The sequence below is a fragment of the Ictalurus furcatus genome, chromosome 5, assembly GCF_023375685.1.
Source record: "Ictalurus furcatus strain D&B chromosome 5, Billie_1.0, whole genome shotgun sequence".
Classification (NCBI taxonomy): domain Eukaryota; kingdom Metazoa; phylum Chordata; class Actinopteri; order Siluriformes; family Ictaluridae; genus Ictalurus; species Ictalurus furcatus.
In genome coordinates this window covers 19,739,735-19,759,052 of record NC_071259.1, presented here as the reverse complement: position 1 = coordinate 19,759,052, position 19,318 = coordinate 19,739,735, and the positions used below count along the sequence as shown (strand labels likewise).

At 42.0% G+C, this 19,318-nt stretch overlaps 1 protein-coding gene across 1 annotated transcript in view; it reads left to right on the top strand.

The window, feature by feature from the left end:
- The first annotated feature begins 10,120 nt into the window (after positions 1-10,120).
- Positions 10,121-19,318, top strand: part of LOC128608269 (IQ motif and SEC7 domain-containing protein 1) — a 112,872-nt gene continuing 103,674 nt past the window's right edge. The window contains exon 1 of the mRNA XM_053625904.1: positions 10,121-11,123. Within this exon, the coding sequence (XP_053481879.1) occupies positions 10,621-11,123 (503 nt within the window). The 5' untranslated portion in view covers positions 10,121-10,620. The remainder of the gene's footprint in view (positions 11,124-19,318) is intronic.

Below are 19,318 nucleotides of genomic sequence, written 5' to 3'. Positions count from 1 at the left end.
ATCCCTGGTGCAGAGAGAGTTAAGGGCCTTGCTCAAGGGCCCAACAGTGGCAGCTTGTCAGCACTGGGGCTTGAACCCCTGACCTTCTGATCAGTAACCCAGAGCCTTAACTGTCAAGCCACCACTGCCCCAAATTAAATTCTACATATGCGAAAAACAATCACGATCTTATTTCCTCATCCTACAGAAATGAATTTCTGGTTACACTTTGCCAGCACAACACACAAGATGCTTCTGAATCGATTTTAGATGCAAAGATGACTTAGATGCAAAGATGCCACATTCAGACCACAGTCAAGCCAGCCGTGGTAGAAACCGCATGTATACGGCAGTTTACAGTACGTACCCTTTGGATATTTTTTTTAAAAAGCTGGAAAAAGGCTACCACTTGTCAGTTTTCGTTAAGCTGGGTGAAATGTGTTCGCGTGCGCTGTACAAAACTACGCTACGGATCTGCACTGAATTCTGGATAAGTGTGAAAAGGTTGAGCAGGAGTGTAGGCCTACTGTGGGCCGTTTCACTGCTATTTTCTAAGTTCACGTGTGCCAAATGATACGAGTCTGTGGGCTGGATTTGACCCGCAGGCCTTGTGTTTGAGACGTGTACTAATCTATCTTTTTGTCCTTTTTATTTAGCACATTTTTTATACTACTTTGTTTCTAGTTGCTATTTCAATGTAGGGAAAACACACAAATACACACAACATTATACAAGTTAGAAGCAATGAACTGGGTCTGGGTTGTTTATTTGATTTGCACATATTCTGCTCTTTTTGAAGACTGAGAATACAACTGACTAAAGGTTTTCTTTTTTCTTTTTTTTGCAATCTTGGTACTCTTTGTCTCTCCATAAACTTTCTAATGCTCGCTTCCCACACACACACACACACACACACTCCTAACACCCCTTCCAGTATCACATCCCTAAGCACACAGACATTAGCATACATCAAAACACATTTGTACCACTGATGATCACACTTAAGCTACACATTGTCAGCTGTGTCTGTGGGCTCTTCTGGGGAATCGTGAACATTCTCTTAATTGCGCTCACTAATTACACTCTCCGTGCTCTGCTATGCTAACTCTGAAATAAGGGGGCGGACAAAATGGACGAGGAGTGTTCTGGAAAATTTCACCCTTGTCTACAGCTTTTCAGAACCTGATTAGAAGGAATTGAGGGCAGAATTTTGGGCATAACATGTTTTACATTTTTTTATTTTATTTTTAAGCTTAAGCTTATTGAGATACTAACTAGTTTTATGCTAAAGCAATTTTTTTTTTAACAAAAACCTTTTACATTTTAAATTCTGTATCCATGGCTCATTCCCCACTTTTCCTAATTGAATAGCCTTTTCATCACTAGTTGCAAACCAGCCTCATCAGTAGTCCACCACCATATTTTATAATGGCGTGTCAGATGCATTTCCTTTTATACTATCCCCATTTTTTGCCACACATGTCGATGATGTTCATTGCCAAAAGTTCATCTGAGTGGACATCAGATTTTTCTTGATTAGAAGCTTCTGAGATGAAGTTATTCAGTAGTGTTTAGACCACCACCTTTAATCACAAGCTCTTGCCGTTAAGCCTGGAAAAAAACTTGGACAGAATACTTGGACAGAACTGCAATAAGATAAGCAATAGACAATTTGAAAATAAAAAGAAAGACTAATACTATAATATATGAATGAGACTATGGCAAGCATTCAAGTAAAATATAATGGGAGTCTAGTATATTGCCAATATATCGCTACTGAACGTGAATAGTTCTAGTTGTAATTATTATAGTAATCAATGGAAGTTTAGTATAATTAAAAAAATATGGCTTCCACATTTATTCTTCAACAACATAGAAAATAGCACCTCGTTACACTACCCTGTGATGCCGTATGAGCAGCATACTGGTGTAACATGTCTTGGAGCAGGCATGTACTGTATTAGCCTTCACCCTGATATGATAGCGGAGAACTGGTTGCTGGGTGGGAATTGCCAGGTGACCAAATTTGGAAGAAAATAGACAACATGTCCAAATTGTGAATTTCAGGGTGCTCAATTTCTCCTCAGTGTAAAATAGTGTAAATAACATAATGTCTTGCAATGGACTGCTATTCCTTTAATACATCCAGTATTCCTGGGATAGGCTCTATGACCCTAGATCCTGAAAGTGGTGAATGATTGAATTAACAATTCGGTTCCATCAATCTGTTAGACTTTGGTGCTGGACTTAATACTGCTGAAGCCAATATAAAAATAAATAAATAAATAAAAACAGAGACTACTCTGTTTTCAGAAAAGTCTGCCCTCTGCATGCAACTGTCCAAGTGGTGCATAAGTCTGTATTTACATATAAATATTGATGTGCACATTTTCAGTATTAATTTCTCCCTATACACACTTAACTCCACTCTGAATACAGCCTTTTGTATGAGGTGGAGGAAAGTTTCCTGACAGATGATGTTTTTGATTTTCTTTGTGCTTTTCCTCATGCTCAAAGGGTATGTTGATAAATGCCAAACACAGGTAAATTACCAAGTGTTTTCATGGCACAGCTGATCTGCATTTCGTCACGTCCACAAAACTCCATAAAAGGCAAAGAGAGCAGAAAAAGGCAAAAATGATGGCAAGGCAGTAAAAGAGCTCTTCCTAGTACAGTGTGTGCTAAATCATCCAGGAATGTTGCTGAGCCATTGCAGAGCATCTGTTAGCACAGGCACACTCTTCCTCCTGTTATAACACAATGTTTCTTTTGTCCTGATTGAATAGCTAGTCTTATTTTTGTTCACATAAATTTAATTCGATTTGTTTGTAATAGAAATATATAAACATTTTAAACACTGATGTAAAGGTACATACAACAAATATGGTAGTATCTATAACTAGTATGAAAATACTATGGGAGTAGCTAGAATAGTAGTACAGCAGTAAAACTGGCATTGTATTAAAAAGCTCCCTGGATGCCCTGGCCTTCATAGTCACATCTCATGGTTGGTGAGCAATTTGGTATTTTTATATTTAGGCCCTATTCTAGAGTCCGCAATCTAATTATCTTCTTTGATTATCTCATTTAAGCATAGCATTCAGCCCATTGTAGGTGCACTCATTTTCCCATTGAATAAGCAGCAGGAAAATGTCATGTTGACCTTTTGATTCACAGTACTGGTGGATGCTCCAGATGAAATAAGGGGGGCCTGTGTCACTCAGTCACCCGGCCATCAGCTCCAGGCTAAGGCACTGCCACTCTTATGTATCATTATAACATCTGTAATACTCTCATAAGATGGAGGTGTGCTCTTTGTGAAAAGGACACATAATTATGCTTTTTCCAGGTTCATAATATTTTTGTGTAACCATGTAATTGCCTTTAATTTGATATTGGAAAATTTGTGGAACAGCAAGGCCAATTCATTTGTTTCACACTAAAGACATTTGGGTTTGAGATAAAAAAGAAGAAAAAAGAATGAGTCAATAGATCAGAATTTCAGCTTTCATTTAATGATATTTGCATCTAGATGTGTTAGACAACTTAGAACATGGCACCTTTTGTTTGAACCCACCCATTTTTCAAGTGATCAATTTTGGATGGGAGCAAAAATCCAAAAGAGACCCAAAATCAACCTGCTGATGCACCTGGTCCACTCTCACCCACAATGGTCTGGCATTGAGGCAGAAGTATGACACCTCTGCCAGCAGTGCCCTCAGTGCCAGCACACCTTCCCCAAGAAGGCTGCACCCGCCTCGCTCCTTCCGCTTCCCACCATTGGCGTGCCCTTTTAAAGGGTGGTAATGGATCTCATAGGGCCGCTCCCAAAACATGCACAGGGACGTGAGTATATACTAGTGATTGTGGATTATGCCACCCGGTTCCTTGAGACAGTTCCACTCCGGAACATTTCCCATAACATTTCCAGTTAACTTGTCCTCCTCTTCAGCCGAGTAGGGATTCCCAAGGACCTCTTAACTGACTAAGGTATGCTCTTTGTTTCCAAGTTAATGTCTTGTCTTTGTTGGTTGTTGCAGGTTAAGCAAATCAGGATGTCTGTCTACCACCCAGAAACAGCTAGCCTGATTGAAAGGTTCAACCAAATGCTGAAGAGAATGCTGTTGTGGGTGGTAGACGAGGAAGGGAGGACCTGGGATCTCCTCCGCTCTACGTCATTTTTTCGGTCTATGAAACCCCACAGGCATCCACAAGCTTCATCCTGTTCAAGCTCCTCTTTGGGAGGAGACCCGGAAGACTACTAGACATGGCCAAGGAAGACTGGGAGGAGCAGCCATCCCTGTTCCACTCCATGATCAAAAACGGCCAGCGTATGCAGGATTGGATCGACTGGGTAGTTCCCATCATGCCGAAACACATGGAGGAAGCACAAGCGGAACAGAAACTGATCTACAACTGACCAGCCCAACCCCACGAGTTCCAGCCAGTTGACAGTGTGCTCCTCCTGCTGCCCAGTGCAAATTGCAGGTTCCTGGCCCTCTGGCAAGGCCCGTACATGAACTGGTGGCCCCAGTGAACTAGTGCCTACAACAGCCGGGTAAGAGAATAAATGCTCAACAGTCTCACATCAATCTAATAAAAAAGTGGATTAAACCTGCTCCTACCTTGTCAGCCTTGTTGAAGTACCCCAGAACTGCCTGGATTTACCTTGGTCCCAAGGGGTGAAAACCTCACACCTTCACAGCAGCGTGGTGGTGAGTTGGTGGATCAGTTTGCAGACATGTTTTCAACAGAGCCATGGCTGACACATTTAGTGCAATGTGACATCATGGCCCCACCTGGAGTGGTGGTCCAACAGAGGCCCTACTGAGTCCAAGAAGCCTGCCACCAGGCTATTGAAGAGGAAGTTGCCAAGATGCTACATGACGGCATTATTGAAGAGTCTGCCAACCCCTGGCCCAGCCCCATTGTGGTTGCCCCAAAACCTGAAGGAAGTCTCAGGGTTTGTAACGACTTCCAGAGACCAAATCGGGTGTCGGAGTTTGACAGCTACCCCCTTCCCTGGGTGGACGACCTGGTGGAGTGCCTTGGGAGAGCCCAGTTCATCTCGACCCTTGACCTCACAAAAAGGTACTGGCAGGTATCCCTAGCCCCTAATGCAAAACCCAAGACTCTGTTCTGCACCTCCAGTGGCCACTGGCAGTAACAGGTTCTCCCCTTTGGGCTTCATGGAGCACCTGTGACATTCCAGTGGCTCATGGACATTGTCCTATGACCACATCTCCAGTTCGCAGAAGCCTACCTAGACACTCGCGCATATGGTGTGACCACCTATACCATCTGAAGGAGGTGAATGAGCTCCGACTGGCCTGATTAACAGCAAACTCACAAAAGTGTCATCTGGGGCTGACCAAGGCACAGTACCTGGGCTGATGCATCGGTCAGGGCCTGCTGAAATCCCAGGAGAAAAAAATTTAAGTGGTCAAAGAATACCTATGATCCTCTTCCAAGTGACAGGTACATGCCTTCTTGGGGTTGGAAGGGTACAGCAGAGGTTTTGTCCCTAACTTCTCCTCTCTAGCATCCCCCTCTCAGTCCTAACAAAAAAAGGACAACCAGACTGGGTACGATGGTCCAAAGCAGTGGAGAAGGCATTCCAGACACTGAAGCAAGTGCTTATGAGCTCGCCAGTGCTAAAGGACCCAGATTTTGATCGTCCCTTCACCATACACACAGATGCTTCAGAGACAGGACTGTCCTCTACCAGAACTACAATGAGGAAGAACACTCGGTCCAGTACATGAGTAGAAAACAAACCCTGAGGAACAGCAATATGCTACCATGGAAAGAGAAGCTCTGGCCATAAAATGGGCCATTGAGGAGTTGAAATACTACCTCTCCAGTAGACATTTCTCTCTGGTCACGGATCATGCCACCCTTCAGTGGATGGCAAAGGCAAAAGACAGTAATGCTTGGATAACCTGGGGTTTCTGTAGTTGTGGGACTCATTCAAGGTACAACATCAAGCATGGGTCCACGGAGCTGAGGAGGGCCTCTGTACCACACACACAAACCACTGCATGCTCCTTACACTACTGCTGTCGTGGTGTGGGATTGACAGTGCTGTTTCAGCACCAATGTTGTGGACTACAGGAAGGCACATGGCCACAGGGCAGAGTGAGAGAATGGAGCACGGCTGGCAAGAGAAAATCACCATGTCTCCTCACCCTCACCTCACCTATATTTGAGGCTTTGAGAAATTTTAGCCCATTCCTCAGTACAGAACAGCTTCGACTCTAGGATGTTGGTGGGTCTCCTGTGGGTCTCCTCAATGGTCAGGACTTTGACTTGGCCATACCAAAACATTAACTTTATTCTCATGTAACCATTCTTTGGTGCAATGACTTGTGTGCTTAGGGTCATTGACTTGTAACCTTTTCCAGCCTGATGAGCATCAACAACACTTTTTCTGAGGTCCTCAGAAATCTTTTTTGTTCATGCCACGATACACTTCCACAACATGTGTTGTGAAGATCAGACTTTGATAGATCCCTGTTCTTTAAATAAAACTTGGTGCTAACTCACACCTGATTGTCATTCGATTTATTGAAAAAAACTGACTCTAATTTCACCTTCAAATTAACTGCTAATATTAGTGGTTCACATACTTTTGCCATTCACAAATATGTAATATTGGATCATTTTCCTCAATAAATAAATGACCACGTATAATATTCTTGTCTCATTTGTTTAATTGGTTTCTTGCTGTCTACTTTTAGGACTTGTGTGAAAATCTGATGGTGTTTTAGGTCATATTCATGCAGAAATATAGAACATTCTAAAGGGTTCACAAACTTTCAAGCACCACTGTATACAGTATACCCAAATCCTGGGGATTTTAAATGTTTAACTCTGTTGTATTCCTCTATGCAACTTAAAACCAAAGATTTTAGGTCTAATCTTATTTAATCCATGAATTAATTGCAGCTATTCACAAACTAGACTCAATTATTCATTTTAGAAGCTAGTAATAAATTCCTCTTCTTCTATCCTTTGATTTTATTTCTCCACATGTACAAGACACATTTAAAAACCAAATGACTGACTCTACAGTGTTAAGCAAATATCGAGCAGTTGAAGAATTTAACAATGACATCAAATGTTAATGTATCTCTTTATAAATTAATACATAAAGGCAAGGAAGTCTTCCAAAAAAAAAAAAAGACTGGGAAGACAGATAGTCTTTAGAAGTACTGGAGAGATATCAGAATAGAGATTTTCACATTGGCCCTTCCAGTTCTACCCAATGTAGACACAGAGACAGACAGGCTGACTGCCAGATGGACAGACAGATGAACAAACAGAGGAAAAGAACATTAAAACGAATCAACGAGATTCCTTTTTTTTTCTTCTTCTTCTTTTTTTGCTGCAGCTGAATAATTAAGGCCATTGTGTGGGTGTATCAGAAATGTATTGCTCTCTTCATCACTCTCTCTCACACACACTCTCCATTCTGCCCATATTCACACTGTTACGTAAACACGCATTGGATATCATTATTCTCAGTGTAAAGACAAAGGAAACACAATTTCATTTGGACACACAAACACATTTGTCATTAGTTATGTAGAACGTAAAGGTGAATGCAGGTGAAAAAGACACTGCTCCGGCTTAGTAAACGCCAGAGACAAAAAAGTGTGAAGATTAATGCAAGCTGCTCATCCCAAATGATATAATCACACAGTAAACCTTAAAATAATCCCTAGTGCCAACAATGCAGATACTAGAGAGGATTAAACAGCAGCATAATTAAGCATGTCCCAGGACCAGGTCTTCACTTATAGTTTTCACTTGTAAAACTACATACCTTTTTGCTTGTTTGTTTCACTGTAGTTACTAAATCATTCATAAATGAATGACCAAATAAGATGAGGATTAAGGGGCTCATCAGACTGGTCACATCACGCACAGCTGTCTTGCAGAATAAAGACAGGATAGGACTAACAACTCATTAGAAATGGTTGAACGGATTTATGACAATATGTAACTTTCCACAAAATGAATCAGAAGTTGTTGTACTTGAGGAAAATCATTATCCGTCTCTGCACAGAAAGTTTCCAAACTTTTACAGTACTCACAGTGAGCCCAGGAGAGGGGAAAATAAACCATAAGGAACAAAAAACGTCCAGGAGGGGGATGGAAATGACTTAGTGCAGTGGTTTTCAAAGTAGGGGCCTCAACAATTTGGTGTGCCCATACCTCCCACTACTATGTTTTCTCTTTCTCACTCTCAGACACACACACACACACACACACACACACACACACACACTCACTCAATTCCTAATATAATGTAATGTAAAGATGTAAGATGTTATTAATAATAAAAAAAGTGGGATATATTTAGAAATCTGTATTTTTAATGTGTTTTAAAGACATCTTGCAAAAGGGGGGCCTCGGTCAAATGTAAATGCCATTTGGGGGTGCCTTGCCCTGGAAAAGTTTGGGAACCCCTAACTTCGTGTATTAACTTGTGATGGGACCCAAAACGTGTACTGAGCCTGTAGATCAATTTGTGAATGAACAGAAATAAAACTAGTTCAATGAGTTTAAGTATTGGACAAATCTGCAGATCACACTTCTCTACTTCAAACCACTGCCTTCTCTCTTCTTTCTGCAGAATCAATGCACCACGCATCTCGCATCTTGAGTGGTGTGTGTGTGTGTGTGATCGCGTGCGCGTGCGTGTGTCACTGTGTTCATTGCGGCTCTGCCCGAGGAGAGCTTTCACCGCCGAGTCAAACAGATTTTTGGATCCAAGATGGCCGCCGCAGAGCGCCCAGTTTCACTCAGTATGTATCGCTAGCTTTACACATAAAAGAACCTCTATTAAGAACCTCAGCTAAGGAAAACGATGATCTGTTTTGAGAGCGGGACATGAATTTGAATGTTAAGCCGCTTGGGAGCAGGCAGCGAGGTAAGAAAAGGCTAGGTTGGGAGGGGAGACTTTGGCGTTGACGCATGTGGACAGCGTGGACACTGCGGTGGAGGCTGAATGGCGGAAACAGGCGGCAGGTGCAGCGCAGACCAGAGCACATCACAGGGAGTCAAGCCGCACTACAGAAGGACTGCTCACCCGAAGATAATGTAAATGTGTTCCTGTAAGAAACTGTTGAAATGACTCGTGTGCAGCTTGCTTGTGTTTTCGGGCACCCATGAGCAGCCGCGCGCTGCCTGCCAATTGGAGCGCGAGACCTAAAGACACACGAAGGCGAAGTTGGGGAAAATGCCGGCGTGTACTACTACTAAGCTGTCTGGACTGAATATGTACAAAATGTATATTCGTATCACCGAATGGAGCCACATTGGTGTGTTATAACTAGGTGAACGTGTTAACAGAGATGGAGGAATATAAAGGCAGGTTGTTACACCTTCGTAACGCATCATAAAACCGGAGGGCAGCAAATAGCGGCTGGGAATGCAGGAAGACTGGACCAGTGATGCTCTGGAAATGCAGAATACTCATTCGGTAAACGCGAGAGAGATTCAGGGATGACCGTCGACGAGACCCAGAATAGAAAAGAAGCGTGTTTTGGTGCGTTTGGACACATGTTAAAGACGAACGAGGAATACTCGAGCTAAACGAATGAAGACAAACGCCAAGACAGGACGAATCATTCAATCTGTACTGAGTTTTAATCCGAATCAGCAGAGTCTGTTGGTGCAGTGAAACAGATTCCAGTCATGTGTAAGTGACAGGTAGGTTATAGGGCAGTCGAAGTGATGCATCGAGCATCCAGGTGTTCCACTGTATGAGACTGCAGTGCATGAACATAGGATGTGCACACTGAGAGTAGTGTTCCATGCTTTCAGGACACAGCACATATTAACACAGATGACTCGAATGATTTAGAGACAGACGACGAAGAGGCCACGAGAGAAGAGAGAAGAGCAGAGTCCCATTAAGACATGCGCACATCATCCAATTTTGCACTGCGGTGTAAAGGTTCAACTTTTGTAAACCCCCCCTCCCCTTTCCTCAGAATCTCTGGGGGAATGGCTCAGCGAGAAAATGTCTCCCAACCTCTTCTCCACGCTATGAGTCATGAAGGCTCTGTGGCGAGCAAGCATCTGCACCGCTGCGACATTTGACATTCAGCTCCACGCTGGAGAAGGGAAGGAGACGCCAATATGTGCTGGAGACACAGATGAAAGCAAGACTATTTCACTTTCTTACTTTCGTCACGTTCTGCTATCGGAGTCGGACAGGCTGGTAAGATTACTGAATCGTTGACTTGCAGAGAGGAAATGCATTTATCTCAACAGATGTCTTGTCTAAGTAGTTGCGTGGTGAACCCTGTGAAACGTTGAGCATCTGCTGACTCAGACATTCCCATCCATTCTCTTCTATGTTTATGCAAATTAGCGTCTTGGCTCATCAAAAGATTCAGACACTTTGACTCGAATTATTCTTCTTGTCGTTAAGGGAATACAATAGGAGAGTAAAAACAGTGTGTATCTGTTCAATTCCTCTCCAACAGCCAGCACTTAGTTCGCTCACTCTCCCCCCCCACTAGTATCACGTGGGGGGGAGAGCTCTCATATTTGGGGTGATTGTAATCCCATAGCTCCATCAATCCAGCAGTGAACAGCTGTTCCGAGATACAAGGTTCCTTAAGCATGGACACGGGCCAGGGCAGCCCGGAGAGCCCTAATCGGGCTGTGGAGTACCTGTTGGAGCTCAACAACATCATCGAAAGCCAGCAGAAGTTGCTGGAGACACAGCGGCGACGCATTGAGGAGCTGGAGGTGCAGTTGGACCGCCTCAACCAGGAGAACAAGGACCTCCGGCTGGACAGGCAGCCATGTCCACCACCACCACCACCACCGCCGCCACTAGGGGCCTCCAACCAGACCCATGGGCACCATTCACATGTGCAGAACTCCGCCACTGTGTACCCCATCCAGAGCCACAACAACGTGCCGGGCCCTAACCCTACATCTGCCGCGGCTCCTCCTCCCCCTCCTCCGCCCGTGCCTCCACGCGACCGGCGTATTGTCAATGCACACACACGCCTCAGCCGTGGCCTGTCCACTGGGTCCAACCCAACAGAAAATGAGAGGGACAGAGAACGACACAGAGAGAGCGTCAGCACCGGCACGGCCACCACTCTGCAGAGACAGTGAGTATAAGCATGCAGGCTCTTCTGCTGCATACCTGTGGATACTGTGAGGCCAGTGTGACTTTTAACACTGTTTGGGTGGCAGTCAGATAGATTGGGAACTTCCTCAGCCCTCATTGGAGGCTAGGAAAGCATGTGTTTATGCAAGTGTGATTTTGTTCCAGCTTAGCATAGAGTTATGTAACGTTTTGAAGCTACTGGGCTCTGTGAGTCTGTAACATAGAGTGCATTTAGGTGGACACTTGATTGCCATGGCAACCAGAAAGCTGAATGTCATACCCACATTTGGTGAAAGCACTGCGCATAAGAAATTTTTGATTTTGAACTGCTTTCAGACTTGAAGCCAAATGTGACTCCAGTCACAATCACATTGAATTACTACCCCTTGATTTCACCCTCTGAATATTGTTTAAAACTCGGACTCACCTGTAGCTTTTGACATAGTGCATAATCAGATCGCAGTGCTGACGAAGCTGATGATTGCGTAAGTCAAACAGAGTTCACCTAAATCCATAAAGTCATGCAGTCCTGCTGTGGGATTAACTTCAAAAAGGCCAGATATAGAAACAGTGGTGTCGGGATTACTAAAATCTCTCGGATTATTTCAGATAGGTTGAAAGGTTGTGGGCAGATTATGGCTAGAATGATATGCCACACATTTTTATTTAAAAAAAACTGTTCTTGTCTATAGGTGGGATGCATTTCTTTTCGTAGTGCCTACATCACAGTCGTTCTGCTTACGTAATGAAATATCAATGCTGATAGTGAGCCCAAAAATCACACACTCATTGGTTTCCTTTATGATTTTTAGGGGTTGGGGGGTTAAGAGCGGGGGCTCTATTATTTGTTAAACAATAACTGAAACACTATTAAACTATCTAGGTACACAGTGCATTACAGCAATGCAACTATTGTATTCATAGATATTTGGTTAATATCTTTTGAAATGAAAGAGAATTTAGGGTCAAATCCTTTATTTGCATTTTCAGTTGAAAAGCATCTGCTGAGATCTCAATAGCGCAGCAGGTACAGTAGTGTTGCCTCTCACAAGGTCCCCGGTTTGATCCTGAGCTTGGGTTACTGTCTGTGTTTCACATGTTCTGAGTGGGATTCCTCCTGGTTCTCCGGTTCCATCTCACCTCCGGAAAACCATGTTGTTGGGTAGATTGGCTACTTTAAATTGCCCCTATGTGTGAATGTGTATGTAAGGTATCCTGCGATGGACTGGCGTTCCAGTCATGGTATATTCCCACCTCGCTGCCGCTGTTTATGGGATAGACTCTGGATCCACTGTTAATCTGATGAGTCGTTCAGGTGACAGCCTTAAAACTGTCTACTAAGTTACACACCAGATAACTAAAATTCATGGATTCGTGTTCATACTCATGTTAACTGTAATAAAAGTTTCTGCTTCTATCATTTTCGTTGGTCGAAAACCCTTCGTGTGGTTCAAAAAATAGCTAGATAATGTAGCATGACTTGCCACAGATACGTTTAACTTGCTAGCTAGACTTAGACACAGCTATGTTAAACTGCTTACGTTTTTGTACAAACACTCAACCTAGTTGTAGTTTTACCTCAGACTAAACGATTCAGCACTAGTACTGATCAGCAGAACTCCTATTACTGTCACCGTCCACTATCATCTCAATGTTTCCACCCTCCTTGTGCTTTAATCTACATGTTCTCTAGCTAATTAGCTAGCTGTCTAACAGGTCAAAACAGGATCAGTCTATGTGATGGCATTGCTGATGCTCAGCCCGTTCAAACAAAAACGTCAGCAGAGAAAACACCAATGGACATCTGAGCTTTCCCAGGCTTCTTAAAATAAATAGTTAAAAGAATAAAAGGCTTGTTAGGTCAAATTACTTTCATAATATTGGAAGAATCCTCTTCTATGATCAGACACATGAGCAGGTTGAATCTCTGAAGGCAAAGTGCCATGTTGGTCACTCCAGACTTCTTGCTTTGCTTTCAAGCCTTAAACCCCCAAGCTGTTATGCAGTTTGTCTCCATCATTTGATCACTACAGCTTGTAGTTCGTGCCCTTTTAAGTGTATTTTGGGCACAGTGCATACTGTAGTTGAGTCTGTAGGAAGAAGCTGAGTCGTTGCTCTTCAAGAGGACTGTGGGGCCATTTTGTGGTTTCGCATGAAGCACAGCGCCGGTTGTGTAGGAGAGTTTGTGATTAATATTCACTGCAGTGTCAGATTGTGGACTGAGCTTGTGTGGGAGCACAGAGGGAAAGAGAGAATGTAAGTGAGCATTTGTTTGTAAGAGAATGCCAGAAAGGTCAAGAGAAAAAAAATTGTTTTCAATCTGAGCACCCTTTGTTTTTCCATCCACATACTCCAATGCTTTTTCTGTCTCTTTTCATGCTGGGAGTTGGCTAAACGTATACTATTTTCCAGCTCTCTGATGGGAGCTTAGCATAGTGAGTAGTAAGTTACATACTGTATATTGGTGTCTCGTTATTTAAGCTATCAGACACAAAGACGTCCAAGACTGACTCAGTCTGTGTGCTGGTGTGCCCATCTGTTCCTTTAGCTGTAGCACTGCTAGCATTAGCATTACGTGAACGCACAGAATGGGAAATGCTAAATCTTAGCCAGTCCTAGTTGCTTAATGATTAAGATTGGTGCAGAGGTCTGGCCTCTTCATTGAAGAAAAATGCTGTTTTTCTAAGATAATTTCCTGATCTTCAGTTCTTTTCCTTTCTCCATCCTTCATCCCTCCTTCTGTACTGAGCAGATGGTAGACCACGTGATCCTTTTCTCTGATTTGCATTACACTCATAGGGGACATGGGCGTCATCCCTTCTTTCTTCTTTCTTTCTTTCTTCCTTCTTTCTTTTTTCTATCTCTGTCTCTCTCTGTCCCTGTGTCTCTCTCTCCCCCTCACTCCCTCTCTCAAATATATAAATATATGTATAAAATATACATTTTAATAAATGAGAGACCTACTGCCTTTGAACGTGAAACACAAGTCCAGCCACCTTCCCTCAGTACTACAGGATATTTGTTGAGCCATTGCTGATCATAGTAATATGAAAATGTGTATTGTCCATTACAGTGTGACACTGTTACAAGCATAAGCTGCATAAGACCCTCATATTCCAAGAAAGATCTTCAGAAAACTGTTGCTGAGCCAAGATACAGGCAACAAGCCAAGACAGATCACTATCATATTATCAAAGTAAATTACATATTACTTGCGCTTGAAAAAATTGGGACTTTAACAGCAGCTAAATAGAGATGGGGTCAAAGCTCTCAGCAGTTCTGTGGCAGAATAAAGCAAAATATAGCTGCAAGCAGCGATGACGGGCCCAAGCACGACGGTGCCATCAGTAATTCAGAGCCCTCTCTCCACACCCATGTCTTATCTTTTGCAATTTTAAGCATGCTAAAAACACCTAAAGCAGAGCCTGAAAACACCCAAATATACAAAGAAAAGAGTATTAAAGTTTCCCCCTTGCTTATGAATGCACGTGCCGCTTTCGAAGTTAGCGGCAATTCGGGGACGGCAATTGCTTGAATGGTGGGTTCATTATTATTCTTAATGAAAAACACAACAACTACAAAACAGTACAATGACAAACTCACTTATATTAAACATAGAACTTTTGAAAAAATCTTCCGCCATCGTGTTGTCAGTCAGTTCACCTCACTCCAACTCGTGCTAAATGAAATCTGACTTCTGCTGATCTGTGACTTATTCGGCTCATGCAGAATTGAGCAGACACGTTTTTATTGTAGTGTCCGTTCTCTAACTGGACTAAATGATTTTTATTACTATAAAAAGGCAAAACAGTGGTGGGGGCGGTGCCACAGTGGGCAAGTGATGTAATCAGTGTGCCGCCCCAACACCAGGAATACTGGCTATCGCAGCAAGCCTGCTTACTGTGTTGTTTTCTGTTAAAAATCTCTGTCAGTTTGTTTACTACAATAAAAAAACAAATAAATAAAAACATAATTTGCTGACTGGCAAGAATTTATATAAGTATTTAAAAAAAAAAAAATTCTAATAGAGTTCAGATAGACTGAGCAGACCCAGAGTTTACTTTCCGATAAAAGCAGACGTCCCTTTAAGACACAGGGTGACACATCTGTCTGGGCACAATATAATAGTAGCTAACAAAAAACAACAAGCTAGCATACAGCTGTGATCACTAGGAATCTGCTACTTTACAAATATCATCATTTCGACATAAGATTTAATGCTGCTTTTTTTTTCTGCAGTGGACTATACAGTATTCCATCAAGGGAATATTCCCATTTTGTGTTCCCAGGATAGGCTCTGCATCCTCCACCACCACCAACCTGGCCAGGATAAAGCTTCACAGGATAAAACTGCTTATTAGTTCACACATTCCATTAAAAATTCAAGTCCTTAATCTATAGACACGGTGGAATTTGGTGAATAGCCGGAATAGTACAGGATGTTAATCATTGTATCTATAATTTTGTTCATTTGATGGTTCCTTTAGAGATGAAGTTAATTATTTACCAATAACAGCATCTCCCACTGTGTTTTTATTCCCCTTATATCATAGCAATATGTAAACGATTCCAATTATTATTTATTAAAGAATAACACATGTTTAACTGTTAAATGTAACTATTAACATTGAGTTGTTATTAATCCCCTCATTTATTTCTCAGTAAGACAAAAAATGCAGCTTGTCATGTTACCAAAGTTGTCTCTCGTGAAAACTTTCTCAGACCCACTACATAAACTAAACCTGGCAGTAACCATTCTGCTTCAAGCTATTTTTTTTCTTGACGAGTCAGTATGTGCTGTATATAGCTCTTGTTAATCAGCAGCATCTGTTGCTGAAATGAGCTCTAAATAATTAATTACAAACTCTACTACCGTCAAAGACCTGGTCCTGTAACAGTATCTTTTTAAGGCAATTCCTGTCGGACTGCAGGTTCTGTGAGCAACGTTCCAGATATTGTGCTAAATCTATCACAGTCTTAGTTTTTTTTTTTGTAACAATGGTGATTTGGGTACAAGTCAAGGTTATAGCTATTAATAGATGAAAAGGCGAATCTATGTTAGTTACTAAAGGTCTCTATGTTTCGTCCACACATCTCTAAGAAATGTGTCAGACTGGTCTGGGGTGAGCATGCTGCTAAGCCTGCCTATATATCCAGAGCTAAGCTTGCTTGCTATTCAAGCAGTTCACCAACTGGTCAATTTGTAAAAATATGTACTTTCTTTACCGTGTTTTTTGAATACCACTGTTTAAACAGCGAACTACATTATGCGGCTATAATGGTGATCTACAGTCATGTGAAAAAATAACCTATATAACCTTTGTTAGAGAATATACTTGGCAGGTATATATATACAAGCAAAAGTAATAACCGCACAAGCGGGATTAGCTGAGACCCATAATGAACTCGGGTGATGTAGTTGTGGTTGTGGAATTGTCAGATCCAGGATTCACAGACCTTGCTGATAATGCTGGCATTCTTATGTGTGTGTATGTGTGTGTGTTTTAGTGTTTTCTACTGTTTCTGGGGGTATAATGTTAGGGTTCATATACATTTTTTTTTAAATGGCCATGCTCACTTAAAGCTGAATTCAGAAATATATATTTGGAGCATTAAACAGATACAGATAGTGGCACTGTGAATAGATTTACATGGACAGCAGTAATCTAATTACTGACCTTATTCTGAATAAGACAATATTCTGATTAAGGTGTTTACATGAGTTGCTTTTTGAATATTCCTTTCACATTCCCGTTTTACATGTTATATAACACAGATTGATTAACGGCACACGTCATTACGTCCCCACGCCACACTGTCCGATGTTCCCTCCAGAATTTCATGTATCAACATACAGTTCTCTTTGTTATGGTACCGTATACAGTTTTGGGTGTTTCATTTTTAATTTTACGAAAGCTTCAAGGGCAGTTAATTATTTGTCATGCTATACGTGAAAATAGATGACTGCTTGAAGCCATGGGCTGCGTCCGAAACTGTACTTACCTACTATATAGTAGCTGAGATACATGTAATTCGTCTACTATATAGTAGGTAAGTACGTGGTTTGGGACGCAGCCGTGCACTCCCGTTTACCGTCAAACGGTTGAGCACTGCCGTGTGTGATCGTGTCCTGTCACAAAATGCGGTGAAAACTCCCACACGACATTAATAGTGTGATTAAGGTGTTTACATGTCTGTAATGCACGTCGATAATGCGACTAAAACAGGAATACTCCACGTCTTAATTCGATTTGTGTTTACTTCGAGTATGACTTTAATCGGATTAAGGTAATAAAAAATTGCTGTTTACATGGTAGTTTCTTAATCAGAGTATTATCTTAATCGGGTTAATATTGGATTATTGTTGTCCATGTAAACGTACTGTGTGTTACACATATAGTCCTGTGCTGTAAATGGTAAAAATAGCGTATTTCTTAATTAGCTTTTTTCAGGTCGGAGTTTTGTTATTTCTACTACTGAGGTTTTAGTCTAACACACGTAATCACGTGCTTATGTCTTGGGAATGAGGCCATCATTGCATTGTATATACGATTATAAAGGTATCAGTATGCTTTGTATTCTTGTCCCGTTTGTGTTTAATGATTGACCCCTTTCCTTGCATTTATCGCTACGTGTTTTGTGTTTTTCTTTCTCTGTGACTCTCCCTCTTTGCTTCGTGTTCTCTCTTCTGTCTCTCTCACCACTCCTCACCCTGCTGGATCTGTAGGCCAGATGGAGACATCAACAAACACAGGTCTGTAACGACCCTTTCAATTCTCTCGTTCCTCATTTCCTCCTCTTGTCCTGCGCAGATGAGATTGTAGACCGTAGCCTTCATGCTGCTGGATGACATATATTTAGATTCATGTTAATCTGCAGGAAGATGGACTGCGCTGTTGCTCCTGGCAGCGTTGCAGTGGCTAATCCTAAGTCAAAATGAGACATTGATTATAATGACTGATTAGCTTTTATGCTGGAGCACCTTCATCTGGGCTGGAGTAATGAGTTGTGGTCCTGAAGGTCACAGTCATATTGACACATTCCAAGAATTTAGTGCCAGAAGCTTGAAACACTAAGACTTATATAACTTACCAAGGTATCATCTAAGCTTATGTGTCATTTACTGTATGAGACACCCTATTAGCTGTAGCGAACGATGCAGAGTAAAAAAAATATGTGTGTGTATTTGTACAGCTGAACCTGCACTGGTTCTTGCAGATTTGATATGAAACATCAGTTATTATACAGCTTTGGGGGGTTGGGGTTGGGGGGGGCTTAATGGATGAAATGTCGGGTGAAATCCAAGATGTTCAGAGGCTAGAGGGTTTCGTGTTTTGTTTCGTTTAATTCTGTGCATAATTAAAGCGTCAATGATTCTCAGATGATGATCCCTTGGAGTTCTGGTGCAACCATTGCTTTATGGGTTTATTATAATTATTTTGCACATTTCTCTGATGACGCTAGGGTGTAATATGGTCAGCTCTGGGTAACTTTGCTCTGTAATAGGTTTAGGACAGCTCACTTGGATGAAAATGAACCACGCAGCTGAAGGATAAATGACGGGTTGTCATAGCAACAACTCTGGATGAACCGCATTGCTTAAAAAAGAGAAAAAATTTGCACGCATATCTCGCTTTTCTGCCTTTATTTCTCTGTGTATGTGCGAGAGAGAGAGAGAGACTGAGAGTGAGTGTGCACACGCGTGTGCGTCTGAGTCTTCCATCCCCAGGACAACTTATTTGTGCAGCGCACATTTTTATCGCCATACATGGCAGTAGGACAAGGCTTGGACATGCACTTAAGGACAAGGACAAATGATTTCACATTTCAAAATTAAATAGGCCCACCCAGTTGTCGTCCCTGCGTCCCCATTCACTTGTGCTCATATTGATATGCAAATCGAATTGTTCGTTTCAGGAACAGGGTTTTATAATAGATTGGAGTGTCGTCAATTTTGTCAGAATAAACGTCTTTTATGCTCTGCCATTGTGGTCTGAATTACACTTTGCGCTCTATTATGAACAAAAGGAATGTAATAAAGGGTCGGCAGTGATTAATGAAATTGCCGGCGTGATCTTATCCTGTCATTCCCTTCTTAACTGGATGTGATTGTATATGAGTATGCTTGCTCTCCACTGGCTACCGGGGCAAAAAATAGCTCGGAGAGGGAGGCTTTGTATGAGCCTATCCTCAGCT